Source organism: Anthonomus grandis, chromosome 18 (genome assembly GCF_022605725.1).
Source record: "Anthonomus grandis grandis chromosome 18, icAntGran1.3, whole genome shotgun sequence".
NCBI classification, from domain to species: Eukaryota; Metazoa; Arthropoda; class Insecta; order Coleoptera; family Curculionidae; genus Anthonomus; species Anthonomus grandis.
The window spans coordinates 13,485,040-13,500,290 of NC_065563.1; the positions used below are offsets into that span (position 1 = coordinate 13,485,040).

Below are 15,251 nucleotides of genomic sequence, written 5' to 3' on the forward strand. Positions count from 1 at the left end.
GTGGTGCGAGGCCTCTGGCCACGCACAAGGTGTTTTTAGTACAATTTCTAAAATAAATAATATTAGTACAATTTTATAAAACAACTGTAGTAAAAATCACTCGCAAAAAAATTGTACTATTTCCATTTAGTACAATTTAAAATAAGTTTATACAAACAAAGAATTGTACTAAAAAACACTATTTATGTGGCCCGACAATATATTTTTCACTATTATGACAATAATTGTACTAAAATAAAGCCACTGTAAAAATTCCTTAGTGATGCGAGGCCTCATAAGGAATGTTTAGTACAATTTTTTAAATAGTCCAAAATTCAATATTTTTTAGTACCAATTCATGCATAAAACCTGTTTAGTACAATTTTAAAAGAAAATAATTAATTGTACAAAATACCGAAAAAACTTTATATTATTTAAAGATTGTACTAAAAATACTTTGTGCGTTGCCAGAGACCTTGAATGTGAATCGATATATTTTAGATATTTCTTGGTGATGCGAGGCCTCTGGCCACGCATAAGGAGTTTTCAGTACAATTTTTGAAATAGTACAATATTCCTTTAATACTTATGAGACGTTTGCCACGCAGTAAACCTGTTAATTTGTACTATAAACTTGTAATAAATTGTACTAGTTTCATTTAGTATTATTTAAATATAAATTTGTACCGTATTAAAAATTGTACTAAAAACACCTTATGCGTGGCCAGAGGCCTCTCACCACCACTCACTTTCTCATATGATCACATATTATATTATATTCCTTAAATTGTGACATTTTTGACATTTCTTAGTGTTACCTCTTTCCACGCATGAACCTTGTCTAGTACAGTCTTAAAAGTGAATCCTTGACAAACTTATTAAAGGAACAATGTACTAAAAGCACCTTCAATTACAATTATTAAAAAGTACAATTATTGTGATAGTAGAGAAAAATGCGTGGTGGCCTGGCCACGCACAAGGTGTTTTTAGTACAATTTTTAAAATGCACAACCATGGTTCTTTTGGTATAGGCTTACTGTTGCTTCTTACATGACGTATGTATAGGTAGGTATTCGTTTGTTTATGTTATTAAAAAAATCTCTTAAGTGGTACCACTCCCCTAACAAAAAAAAAAACAAAAGACAACCCGAATATTATAATAACCGACCCATTTGGGTCTAATAAATTCACTAAAATGGCCACTATAGTAGCAGGAATCACCTCGAAACCTGCCATTTTATTCAAATTTTATTGAAATTATGTATATTCGTCGGGACCGTATAATTCTCATTATGTTATAGTGTTTTGTTTATTTTTTTTTTATCCGAGGAGGCCCACGTCATTTTTTCCTAATTAAAATTTTAATTTTTTATTTTAATTAATTAATTAATTATAATTAATTAATTGAGCGTTTTAACCGCTACGATAGAGCTCTCGGTGCTGTCCTTAAGGTCCCTCGCGGCTGAGGCTAAAAAAAAACAAAAGACGGTATTCAGTGAACAAGTGAATTCGGTTTTGACTTTAGTTGATTGGTAGGTACCTTTGTCGGTCATAAGGACTTCCTCGGCCGGGTGATCGTTAATTGACCTTAGGGACCCTGAAATCAGGTTTTTATGTTTTAATTTTCTTTGGTTTTTTTGTATTTAATTTTTATTTTATTTTTTATTTTATTTTTTTCTTTTTATTCGCTAATTTTTAAAAAATGTTTTTTTTTTTTTTTTTTCATTTTTATGAAATTTTATTTTTTTTTGTTTTTTTTTTATTTTTAATAATTTATTTTTTTCCATAAAATTTTATTTATTTAATTTTTTTCTTTTTATTTTTGTTTCAATATTAAATTTTTAATTTTTTTTTATTTGGGTCTTATTTTTAATGTAATTTTCATTTTTGTTTTTCTTTTGTTTTATTCAGTTTTTTATTATTATTATTTTTTAAAATTTAGTCATTTTTCAATTTTTTTCTTTTATTTATATTGCGTGACAATGCTAGATCTATGGCCACGCAAAAAATTTTTATAGTACAATTTTTTAAATAGTACAATTTAATTTTTTAAATTGTACTATTTAAATTAAATTATACTACTAAAACTTAATTAAATTTTACCTTTTGAAGTTTAAGATTAAATAACTCAAAAGCTAATTAAGCTAGAACAGCGAAATTTATAGGAGAGCTAGCTTGGTATATTGACTACTGATTGTGAAAGTTTCGAATCATTAGGCTTCATCAGTGCAAAGTTATTTGCGCCAAGGCAGTCGAGGCACCTATACTTTCTTAATAATTTATTAATTTTACTTTTTGAAGTTTAAGATTAAATAACTCAGAAGCTAATTAAGCTAGAACAGCGAAATTTATAGGAGAGCTAGCTTGGTATATTGACTATTGACTGTAAAAGTTTTGGATCATTCGGCCTTATCAGTAAAAAGTTATTTGAGCCAAGGCAGTCGAGGCACCTATACTGTCTTAATAATTTATTAATTTTACTTTTTAAAGTTTAAGATTAAATAACTCAAAAGCTAATTAAGCTAGAACAGCGAAATTTATAGGAGAGCTAGCTTGGTATATTGACTACTGATTGTGAAAGTTTTGGATCATTAGGCCTCATCAGTGCAAAGTTATTTAAGCCAAGGCAGTCGAGGCACCTATACTGTCTTAATAATTTATTAATTTTACTTTTTAAAGTTTAAGATTAAATAACTCAAAAGCTAATTAAGCTAGAAAAGCAAAATTTATGGGAGAACTAGCTTGGTATATTGACTACTGATTTTGAAAGTTTTAAATCATTAGGCCTCATCAGTGCAAAGTTATTTGAGCCAAGGCAGTCGAGGCACCTATATTGTCTTAATAATTTATTAATTTTACTTTTTGAAGTTTAAGATTAAATAACTCAAAAGCTAATTAAGCTAGAAAAGCAAAATTTATGGGAGAACTAGCTTGGTATATTGACTACTGATTGTGAAAGTTTCGGATCATTAGGCCCCATCAGTGCAAAGTTATTTGATCCAAGGCAGTCGAGGCACCTATACTTTCTTAATAATTCATTAATTTTACTTTGTGAAGTTTAAGATTAAATAACTCAAAAGCTAATTAAGCTAGAAAAGCGAAATTTATACGAGAGCTAGCTTCGTATATTGACTATTGACTGTGAAAGTTTCGAATTATTAGGCCTCATCAGTGCAAAGTTATTTGAGCCAAGGCAGTCGAGGCACCTATATTGTCTTAATAATTTATTAATTTTACTTTTTGAAGTTTAAGATTAAATAACTCAAAAGCTAATTAAGCTAGAAAAGCAAAATTTATGGGAGAACTAGCTTGGTATATTGACTACTGATTGTGAAAGTTTCGGATCATTAGGCCCCATCAGTGCAAAGTTATTTGAGCCAAGGCAGTCGAGGCACTTAGACTTTCTGAATTAATTTTTTTCTGTAATTTAATAATAATTTTGCTTTTTAAAGTTTAAGCTTGAAAATTGTATTTTTTTTATTATTTTCCTATTTTTTAAATTTTTTGTTAGCTACTTAATTTTTATATATTTTTCTTTTAATGTTGATATTTTTTATTTTTTTTTATTATTTAAAAAAAAAATTTTTTTAATTTTAATATTTTAGATTTTTTTTATTTATTATTTTTAAAAAAATTTTTTTGTTAATTTTTATATATTTTTTTTAATTTGTATATTTTTGATTTTTTTTTATTATTTTAAAAATTTTTTTAAATTTTAATATATTTTTTTTTATTTTAATATTTTTGATTTTTTTTATTTATTATTTAAAAAAAAATTTTTTTGTTAATTTTTATATATTTTTTTTAATTTGTATATTTTTGATTTTTTTTTATTATTTTAAAAAAATTTTTTAATTTTCATATTTTTATTTTTTTTTATTAATTTTTTTTTTTTTAATTTTTATATATTTTTTTCTACTTTTGTCTTTATTTAATATTTTTCCAAATGTTTACTTACATAACGAGTTCTGGCTCAGGATCAACTTCTTGGCCTCTAAAATAAAATTAAATATTAATATTCAATTATTTATTTCCTTATTAAATAAAAATGTTTTTATTACCTTTAGGCCTCGCCCTTCTACGCTTTTTTGTAGTAGTCAGTCCTAAATAAAAAAAAATAAATAAACAACAAAAAAAACAATTGAAAAATATCAATTTTACCCTTTATTCCGGGCTTAGCAGACGATACCTCATGCATCCCCGGAAGAAATGGGTCGCTACGGGTATTTATAGGAAGCCTACCCGGATCAGCAGCATCGGGTAAATCTAATTCAAATTAAACAAAAGAAGGCAAAATTCATATTGAAAAAAAAAAACAAATGACTATTTACCATCACCAAGTGACACCACAAAGTAGTTACCATGGCTATCGGGCTCCTCCTTAACCCCATCCTGCACCTTCAATTGTGTCCTCAAATTGACAATATTCGAGGGTTGCTCTATAAATTTTGAAAAACTCAAAAAAAAATAAAATAAAAAAAAAAAACAAAATTTGTACCCGACTGTACCACCGTCACCGGTAAAAACTGAGGACAAGGCTGGGGTACACTCCGCGCACCATTTAAGAAAATCACAATTAAAATCACGATAAGCTCGTCGAACCATCCCGTTCTCGCGACCATCATCGTTGCTACTCTTTTGTTATTAGTTTCCACGGGTATGCACGCTTTTATACTTCCTATAAAAACAAAAGAACAAAAAAACAAAAGAACATCTTCCTCACTCAGATTTATTTATAGAGTTTGTGTCATCGGAAGTAGCGTGGTACCAAAGAAGATTTTTTTGTTTAAGAGGGTATAACACGGAACCTGTTCGGTCGTAAGGTGGTGGTACCATTTGAAGGTGAAACAATTGAAAGTTTTAATGGGACTTTTGGGAGATCATTTGTTTTCCTTGATACATCTCACGTTCACGCTGAATGACAGGCGCAACTTTCTCGTTTATTGCAAAAATTGTACTTAATTTAGTACAATAGAAATTTTTTAATAATTCAAGGCATCGAGCCACGCCTATAAAGGCTTTTTAGTACAATTGTAATATAAATTTGTACAAAAACCACCTTGTGCATCATGCATTTTTTTTGTTTTATCGCAATAATTGTACAATTAAAAAAAAATTGTACTTATTAAAAAATTATGCTAAAAACGTTTTGTGCGTGGCCAGAGGGCTCGTACCACCACGCGCTTTTCTTTATTATCAATAATAATTATAATGGTAATAATTGTACTTAAATCAAAATACTTAGTAGGTCTCACATAAGGGTTTTTTAGTACAATTTAAATACTAATTTATACTATTTAAAAATTGTACTAATTTTTCTTATTATCATAATATTTGTACTTAACATATTTCAAATTTCTTAATAATATGAATCGTCTAGCCACGCATCAGAAGAATTTACATAAAAATTTGTACTAGTTGTAAAAAATTGTACTAAAAACAATTTATGCATAACCAGAGAGCTTATACATTCCAATGCAATTTTTTCCAATATTACAAAAATTGTACTTAAATTAGGTGGGCATTGCGCAATAATTGTACTTACATTAGGATATCTAAAACATTTCTTGGTGATGCGAGGAAATTGTACTAGATTGAGTAAGTACAATTAAAATAATAATTAGTACTATTTTAAAAATTGTACTAAAAATATTTTATGCGTGCCAAGAGGCTTTGTAATAGTACGCAATTTTTCTCAATAATTTAATATTTGTACTTGAATTAGGACAATTTTAAAATTTCTTAGTGATGCGAGGCCTCTGGCCACGCATAAGGATTTTTTAGTTCAAATTTAACAAAAAATTGTACTTGATTTATTAAGTACAATTAAAATATTAATTTGTACTATTTTAAAAATAGTACAAAAAACAACTTGTGCGTGGCCAGAGGCCTCGCACCATCACGTAATTTTCTTTATTATTGCAAAAGTTGTACTTAAATTAGGACGCGTAAGGGTTGTAAATTTGTACTAATAAGCTGTACGAAAACCGCCTTGTGCACCATCGAATTTTTTCTTTTATCGCAATAATTGTACTTAAATTAAAACAGTTTATGATCTTCATAGTGATTCAAGGCTTCTGACCAGGCATAAGAGTTTTTTAGTACAATTAAAAAATAATTGTACTAATTTTATTAAATTAAATTAAAATGTTAAATTGTACTAAAAACAACTTGTACGAGGCTAGAAGTCTCGAAAAATTGCTTTTAGGGATTTTTTAGTACAATTTTAATAAAAAATTGTACTATTTAAAAAATTATGGTAAAAACGTTTTGTGCGTGGCCAGAAGCCTCGTACCACCACGCAGTTTTCTTTATTATCAATAATAACTCTAATAGCAATAATTGTACTAAAATCAAAATACTTTAGAAATTTCTTAGTGATAGCTTTTGGTTTCACTTAAGGGTTTTTTAGTACAATTGAAATACTAATTTATACTATTTAAAAAATTGTACTAATCAAACCTGTTGTACATTTCTTAATGATGTGAAACGTCTGGCCACGCATAAGGTCTTTTCAGAAGAATTGATTTAAAAATTTGTACTAATTAAAAAATTGTACTAAAAACAATTTATGCATAAACAGAGAGCTTATACATTCCAACGCAATTTTTTCCAATATTACAAAAATTGTACTTAAATTAGGTGGGCATTGCGCATTAATTGTACTTACATTAAGATATCTAAAACATCTTGGTGATGCGAGGTAATTGTACTAGATTGAGTAAGTACAATTAAAATAATATTAAGTACTATTTTAAAAATTGTACTAAAAATATTTTATGCGTGCCAAGAGGCTTTATAATAGTACGCAATTTTTCTCAATAATTTAATATTTGTACTTAAGTTAGGACAATTTTAAAATCTGGCCACGCATAAGGATTGTACTTGTTTTATTAAGTACAATAAAAAAATAATTTGTACAATTTTAAAAATAGTACAACAAACAACTTGGGCAGCGTCACGTAATTTCTTTTTAGTATTGCAAAAGTTGTACTTAAATTAGGACGCGTAAGGGTTGTAAATTTGTACTAATAACACCTCGTGCGTAGTACAGGATTTTTATCATCATTATAAGATTTGTACTTAAAATAGGACAATTTGAAAATTTCTTAGTGTTGCGAGGCCTCTGGCCCTGCACAAAGTGTTTTTATTACAAATCTTTAAGTAGTACAATTTTCCTTTAATATTTTGTACATTTTGCACTACGCAAGGGTTTTACAAAAAAAATGTACTAAAAAATGTGCGGTCTTCTTTCTTGCGCATACTTTCACGATGGACAAAGTTTTTTTAGTACAATATTAATATAAAGCTAAGCGAGAAATTGTACAAAATAATAATAATAGAACTAACTGTGTAATATTGGATTAATTGTACAATTGCAACTCTCTCATTTTATATGTAAATTCTGATACAAGGTATGTGGCCATGCACAAGGTATAGAATTTTTAGTACAAATGTTTGTACAATAGAAAATACAAGTTGTTATAATAATTAAGAAAATGGTGCATGTGAGCGAGGCCTATGGCCACGCACAAGTTGTTTTTAGTACATATTTTTAAATAGTACAAACCTCTTTCAAATATTTTGTACATTTTATTCTTCGAGAGTTGTTTCAAAAATTGTACTAAAAACGTGTTATACGCGGCCAGAGGCCTCGCATCACTAAGAAATTTTAAAATTGTCCTAATTTAAGTACAAATATTAATATATTGAGAAAAATTGCGTACTATTGCGAGGCCTCTTGGCACGCATAAAATATTTTTAGTACAATTTTTAAAATAGTACCTAATATTATTTTAATTGTACTTACTCAATCTAGTACAATTTCCTCGCATCACCAAGATATGTTTTAGATAACTTAATGTAAGTACAATTATTGCACAATATAGGAAATTGCGTGTTGGTACCTACAAAGCCTCCGGTCACGCACAAATTAAAAATTAGTACCTAAATTATAGGCAACTAATGAATCTAGTACAATCAGTTATTTATATTGTACTAAAGAGTTTTTATGCGTGGCCAAAGGCTTCGCATCGTTAAGATCTTTCTAAGGTGTCTTAATTGAAATACAATTATTGTGACCACGGACAAAGTGATATTAGTACAATTTTTAAATAGTACAATTTATATTAAATTGCATTACCAAGAAATTTCTAAACCCACCTAATTTAAGAACAATTTTTGTAATATTTAAGAAAATTGCGTGGCAATGCAAGGTCTCTGCTCATACACAATTTTTTTTAGTACAATTTTTTAATTAGTACAAAATGAAACTAGTACACATTTTTGTATAAACTATTCTAAAAAGCGCTTATGCGTGGACAGATGTTTCACATAGTACAATTTTTTATTAAAATTGTACTAAAAAATCCTTAAAAGCAATTTCTCGAGACTTCTAGCTTCGTACAAGTTGTTTTTAGTACAATTTAACATTTTGATTTAATTTAATAAAATTAGTACAATTATTTTTTAATTGTACCAAAAAACTCTTTTGCTTGTTCAGAAGCCTTAAATCACTATGAAAATTACAAACTGTTTTAATTTAAGTACAATTATTGCGATAAAAGAAAAAAATCCATGGTGCACAAGATGGTCTTCGTACAGGTTATTAGTACAAATTTACAACGCTTAAGTACAATTTTTGCAATAATAAAGAAAAATTACGTGATGGTGCGAGGCCTCCGGCCACGCACAAGTATTATTTTTAAAATAGTACAAATTAATTTTTAATTGTACTTAATGAAACAACTACACAATTTATTGTTAAAATTGAACTAAAAAATCCTTATGCGTGGCCAGAGGCCTCGCATCACTAAGAATTTTTTAAATTGTCTTAATTTAAGTACAAATATGATAACGAGGATAATTTCATGACACAATACGTTTTTAGTTTATATTTTTAAATAGTACAATGTTCCTTTATTATTCTGTAAATTGTACACTTCGAGGATTAAAAAATTGTACTTAAAATCTCTTAGGCATTCGATCACTAAAAATTGTTTTAAATTGTCCGAATTTAAGTACAATTAGTTTCGAACTACTTATTATACAAGATGAAAAAATTATTAAATAATTACTAATTAATTAAATAAAAGGAGAAAATTGCGTGGTGGAGGAGACCGAGTGCCACGCACCAGCCGATTTTAGTACAATTAATGTTAAAATAGTAAAAAATGCTGTACATGTTGAAAAATTGTACTAATATAGTCAGAGACTTCCTAAATACCTTCCATAAAACCTTTTTAGTACAATTTTAACTTAAAACAGGCGGTCAATGAGTACAAAACAAGAATGATAGAATTTTGAACTACTGAAAAGTTTGTACTAAAGTCCTTTTTTTTAGTACAATATTAATATCAAATTGTGTGACAAATTGTATAAAATGTTAAAAATACAACTTAGTACTATTGGAAAAATTGTACAATTGCAACTCCTTTATTTTATATTTAAATAGGACTGACGTGTAAGTGTCTCTAAGGATTGGCATGAAAGAAATTAATAATTTATTTAGTTATCTAAAAAACAAGTGAAATTACAACAAATGAAATCCAAAAAACGTGTTAAACCCTCTTAACGATACAACCGACCAGTCTTCGGCTATTTTTAATAAATGACTGCAATAAAACCACAATTATTGTTTATATTAGTCACTTTAAAATCACGACTTTACAGGGCAATTCACATAATTTATAGTCCGGATTTATATATTAAAAACAATCGAAAACAAATGACTAACTTCTAAGCTCCCGTATACAACCTTGTACCGGACTAATTAATTATTGCCTCTCGGTTCAAGTGATGATGAAGTCATATTTTTATTTAAAATGCACGAAAAACAAATGACAAAAAATAAAGAGAGAGAGAGAGGATAAAACCGAAAATTTATGTTTACTGTGAGATCAGATAAGGAGGAAAGTGAGTCGGTTGCGGGTGGTACCGCGCCACGTAACGTTCCTTTTTATATCCTAAATAGACAAAAGGTGTTCGGAATTAGCCGTTTCAGATAAAAATTCTTGTTTTCTGGTCAGGTATATACTAATTCCGTGGGGCAGAGGGACCTTTTTAATTAGTCGACGACCATCGTAACCGACCGCCGTCAGAAAACAAACGAAAAATCCCACATCAAAAAAAAAAGACAATCGAAGACCTCAATGACCAAAAATTGCCACTTTTCCTTCGAGACCCTCGTAAACACGTTATTCTTTTGTCGATGATGCTGATGATGTTTTTTTTTTCTTTAAACACTCCTTAAATCAACCATACGGATTTTAACACCCCCTTGGCCAGTGAAGTTGAGGGAGGATTAGGAGGCACCCCCACGTGACCACATCGCACCTGGGCAACTTAACCGCCCTTAAGACTCTTTCCGCAATAACAACCCCCTCGTATTAAACTTTAAGGTAAAAGAAACAAACTCGAGTGCGAATAATACGCTTTAATCAATCGAAAGACCACCCAGATCGCCGACGTGAATTTTAGGGATGAAACGGTTTTCACCCTTAAAATGCTTCGTTTGCTCTCATGCGCGATAACCCTTAAAAGGTGTCATAAATGAAATAAATGTACAGTGTGTTCAATTAAACTGTGTAAAAAATTGTACTAAAAAATACAGTAGACGCAATTTTCTCTATTACAAAAATTGTACTGGAATTAGGACGCTTTAGAAATTCCTTAGTGATGCGAGGCGTTTGGCTATCCATAAGGGTGTTCTAGTACAATTTTCATTTAGTATATTATTAGTTATATTTAATATAAATTTTTACTATTTGAAAAATTGTACTAAAAAAACCTTGTGCGTGGCCAAAGGCCCCTCACCACCATGCGATTATGTTTATTATTTAATTATTTGTATTTAAATTAGGAATATTTAGAAATTTTTTAATGAGCCAAGGCAGGGTTTTTAGTACAATTTTCATATAAGATTGTATTAGTTACATTTAGTACAATTTAAATTTAAATTTTTGCTATTTTAAAATTGTACTGAAACCTCACAATATTTTTCTATGATCGCTATTATTGTACTAAAATTTAGACGTTTTAGAAATTTCTATAACGGTATTTTAGTACAATTTTTATAAAGATTCTAGTACTTACATTTCATACATTTTAAAAATTGTACTAAAAACGTTTTGTGCGTGGCAACATCACCTGATTTTCTCTATGATTAGAGTAATTGTACTTAAATCAAGGTTATTTGAACATTTTTTTGTGACGCTCTGTCTTCCGAATACGCACGTAGCTTTTTAGTACAATTTTTTAAATAGTACAATGTTTTTTTAACAATCGGTAGATTTTGCACTTCAAGGATTTCAAACAAAATTGTACTAAAAATGCGTGTACTATCACGCAATTTTCTTTATTATTGTTATAATTGTACTAAAATTAGGACACCAGTAATTTCTTAATGATCCAAAAATGCATTAAAATATTTTAGTACAACTTTCATATAAGATTCTATTAATTACACTTAGTACAATTTTAAAATAGATTTTTATTATTTAAAAAATTGTACTAAAAAAACACTTATTGCAGAAACCTTGCACTTAGCCACCCATAAAAGCTTTTTAGTAGGTTTATATTCAATAAAAAATTGTACTAACATTTAGTACAATTTAAAAAATTATATTGTACTATTTAAAAAGTTGCAGTATAAAAATTTTTTGCGTGGCCAAAAATCTGGCATTATCACGCAATATAAATAAAAGGAAAAAATTTTTAAAAAAAATTAAAAATCAAAAAAAAAAAAAATAAAAATGTGAACAAAAAAAATAATAAAAAAAAAACAAAAACAAATTTCAGATCATTAGGCCTCATCAGTAAAAAGTTATTTGAGCCAAGGCAGTCGAGGCACTTAGACTTTCTGAATTAATTTATTTCTGTAATTTATTAATTTTACCTTTTGAAGTTTAAAATTAAATAACTCAAAAGCTAATTAAGCTAGAACAGCGTAATTTATAGGAGAGCTAGCTTGGTATATTGACTACTGATTGTAAAAGTTTCGGATCATTAGGCTTCATCAGTGCAAAGTTATTTGAGCCAAGGCAGTCGAGGCACCTATACTTTCTTAATAATTTATTAATTTTACCTTTTGAAGTTTAAGATTAAATAACTCAAAAGCTAATTAAGCTAGAACAGCGAAATTTATAGGAGAGCTAGCTTGGTATAGTGACTACTGATTGTGAAAGTTTCGGATCATTAGGCCTCATCAGTAAAAAGTTATTTGAGCCAAGGCAGTCGAGGCACTTAGACTTTCTGAATTAATTTTTTTCTGTAATTTAATAATTTTGCTTTTTAAAGTTTAAGCTTGAATAAATCAAGAAATAATTAAGCTAAAATAGCTAAATTTATAGGAAAGCTAGCTTGGTATATTGACTACTGCTCGTGAAAGTTTCGGATCATTAGGTCTCATCAGTAAAAAGTTATTTAAGCCAAGGCAGTCGGGGCACCTATACTTTCTTAATAATTTATTAATTTTACTTTTTGAAGTTTAAGATTAAATAACTCAAAAGCTAATTAAGCTAGAACAGCGAAATTTATAGGAGAGCTAGCTTGGTATAGTGACTACTGATTGTGAAAGTTTCGGATCATTAGGCCTCATCAGTAAAAAGTTATTTGAGCCAAGGCAGTCGAGGCACCTATACTTTCTTAATAATTTATTAATTTTACTTTTTGAAGTTTAAGATTAAATAACTCAAAAGCTAATTAAGCTAGAACAGCAAAATTTATAGGAGAGCTAGCTTGGTATAGTGACTACTGATTGTGAAAGTTTCGGATCATTAGGCCTCATCAGTAAAAAGTTATTTGAGCCAAGGCAGTCGAGGCACTTAGACTTTCTGAATTAATTTTTTTCTGTAATTTAATAATTTTGCTTTTTAAAGTTTAAGCTTGAATAAATCAAGAAATAATTAAGCTAAAATAGCTAAATTTATAGGAAAGCTAGCTTGGTATATTGACTACTGCTCGTGAAAGTTTCGGATCATTAGGTCTCATCAGTAAAAAGTTATTTAAGCCAAGGCAGTCGGGGCACCTATACTTTCTTAATAATTTATTAATTTTACTTTTTGAAGTTTAAGATTAAATAACTCAAAAGCTAATTAAGCTAGAACAGCGAAATTTATAGGAGAGCTAGCTTGGTATAGTGACTACTGATTGTGAAAGTTTCGGATCATTAGGCCTCATCAGTAAAAAGTTATTTGAGCCAAGGCAGTCGAGGCACCTATACTTTCTTAATAATTTATTAATTTTACTTTTTGAAGTTTAAGATTAAATAACTCAAAAGCTAATTAAGCTAGAACAGCAAAATTTATAGGAGAGCTAGCTTGGTATAGTGACTACTGATTGTGAAAGTTTCGGATCATTAGGCCTCATCAGTAAAAAGTTATTTGAGCCAAGGCAGTCGAGGCACTTAGACTTTCTGAATTAATTTTTTTCTGTAATTTAATAATTTTGCTTTTTAAAGTTTAAGCTTGAATAAATCAAGAAATAATTAAGCTAAAATAGCTAAATTTATAGGAAAGCTAGCTTGGTATATTGACTACTGCTCGTGAAAGTTTCGGATCATTAGGTCTCATCAGTAAAAAGTTATTTAAGCCAAGGCAGTCGGGGCACCTATACTTTCTTAATAATTTATTAATTTTACTTTTTGAAGTTTAAGATTAAATAACTCAAAAGCTAATTAAGCTAGAACAGCGAAATTTATAGGAGAGCTAGCTTGGTATAGTGACTACTGATTGTGAAAGTTTCGGATCATTAGGCCTCATCAGTAAAAAGTTATTTGAGCCAAGGCAGTCGAGGCACCTATACTTTCTTAATAATTTATTAATTTTACTTTTTGAAGTTTAAGATTAAATAACTCAAAAGCTAATTAAGCTAGAACAGCGAAATTTATAGGAGAGCTAGCTTGGTATAGTGACTACTGATTGTGAAAGTTTCGGATCATTAGGCCTCATCAGTAAAAAGTTATTTGAGCCAAGGCAGTCGAGGCACCTATACTTTCTTAATAATTTATTAATTTTACTTTTTGAAGTTTAAGATTAAATAACTCAAAAGCTAATTAAGCTAGAACAGCAAAATTTATAGGAGAGCTAGCTTGGTATAGTGACTACTGATTGTGAAAGTTTCGGATCATTAGGCCTCATCAGTGCAAAGTTATTTGAGCCAAGGCAGTCGAGGCATAAAAAAAAATAAAAAAAATATATAAAAATTATTCTTTTTTTTTTAAATAATAAATAAAAAAAATCAAAATTAAAAAAATTATATAAAAATAAAAAAAAGATTTTTTTTAAATAAAAAATTTAAAAAATATACAAAAATAATTTTTTTTTTTTTAATTAAAAGTATCAAAATTAAAAAAAATATATAAAAATTAAAAAAAAAAAATTTTTCTTTTTAAAAAATAAATAAAAAAAACTAAAAATACCAAAACTAAAAAAAAATTTTTCAAAAATAATAAACAAAAATATTTAAAATATCAAAATTAAAAGAAAAAAAAAAATTTTAAATTAAAAATACCAACATTATAAAAAAAAAATTAGTAAGATAGTAGAAAGAAAAATCAAAATTAAAAATATTATATAAAAATAAAAAAAAAAATTTTTTTAAATAATAAAAAAATAAAAAAAAATATATAAAAATAAAAAAAAAATTTTTTTAATAATTAAAAAAAAAACAAAATTGAAAAAAAAATTTTGAAAATAATAAATAAAAAAAATTAAAAATATCTAAATTAAAAAAAAAATGTTAAAAATAATTAAAAAAAAAATAAAATTAAAAAAAATATACAAAAATAATTTTTTTTTTTTTTTTAATTAAAAGTATCAAAATTTAAAAAAAATATAAAAACTTTAACATCGAGTCTTTATTCTCTAAAACGTGGTTAACTAACCTTCCATAAAAAATGTACTTTAACCATCTTTTATAGAACGTTAAATTTCCTATAAATATCCTTAATACCCCTTTACTGCATATGTGTTTCCCTCTAAATTTGCAGTGTAAAACCCGCAATTTCGGGATTAAACAACCAGTTGGCGCATTTTGACCCTGAGGGCATCCCCCGTTTAATCTCTTTATAACGAGACCCCCTGTCATTTAAATTATCGTCAAACTTCTAAGGGATTAGTGACACTTTGGTTACTCCATTAAGAAGAACCTTTTAGCTGCCACCGGGTGGTGGTAGTTTGCAGTAACAAATGAACGTCATGAGAATGTCACACGATCGTCTTTTTTTTTTTGTGTGTGTTTTTGTATAATACAGGGTGTTTTATCCATTCGAT

At 28.1% G+C, this 15,251-nt stretch overlaps 1 protein-coding gene and 1 long non-coding RNA gene across 3 annotated transcripts; both read right to left on the reverse strand.

Annotated features, from left to right (window-relative positions):
- Positions 1-1,321: 1,321 nt before the first annotated feature.
- On the reverse strand, positions 1,322-4,641 carry LOC126746922 (uncharacterized). 2 transcript variants are annotated; one of them, XM_050455347.1, is made up of 7 exons: positions 4,478-4,641; positions 4,341-4,418; positions 4,141-4,245; positions 4,041-4,082; positions 3,938-3,973; positions 1,520-1,576; positions 1,322-1,447 (listed from the first exon to the last, which is right to left on the reverse strand). In XM_050455347.1, the coding sequence occupies exons 1-7, from the start codon at positions 4,602-4,604 to the stop codon at positions 1,380-1,382; spliced, it is 513 nt and encodes a 170-aa protein (XP_050311304.1). In that variant the 5' UTR covers positions 4,605-4,641; the 3' UTR covers positions 1,322-1,379. The 2 variants fall into 2 exon arrangements, with proteins under 2 accessions (XP_050311304.1, XP_050311303.1); XM_050455346.1 differs by having other exon boundaries at positions 4,311-4,418.
- A 7,288-nt stretch (positions 4,642-11,929) lies between these two features.
- Positions 11,930-14,135, reverse strand: LOC126746972 (uncharacterized). The gene is made up of 4 exons (XR_007664050.1): positions 13,588-14,135; positions 13,007-13,195; positions 12,426-12,614; positions 11,930-12,033 (listed from the first exon to the last, which is right to left on the reverse strand). It is a non-coding gene; the product is annotated as an uncharacterized LOC126746972 (long non-coding RNA).
- Positions 14,136-15,251: the final 1,116 nt, after the last annotated feature.

Excerpts from the sequence above, each read along its gene's own strand:
- LOC126746922 (XM_050455346.1), bottom strand. The coding sequence starts at position 4,604 with ATGATGGTCGCGAGAACGGGATGGTTCGACGAGCTTATCGTGATTTTA. Across the intron at positions 4,419-4,477 it reads GGTGACGGTGGTACAGTCGG|AGCAACCCTCGAATATTGTC; the intron begins GTACAAATTTTG and ends CAAAATTTATAG. Across the intron at positions 3,974-4,040 it reads TAGAAGGGCGAGGCCTAAAG|AGGCCAAGAAGTTGATCCTG; the intron begins GTAATAAAAACA and ends ATTTTATTTTAG.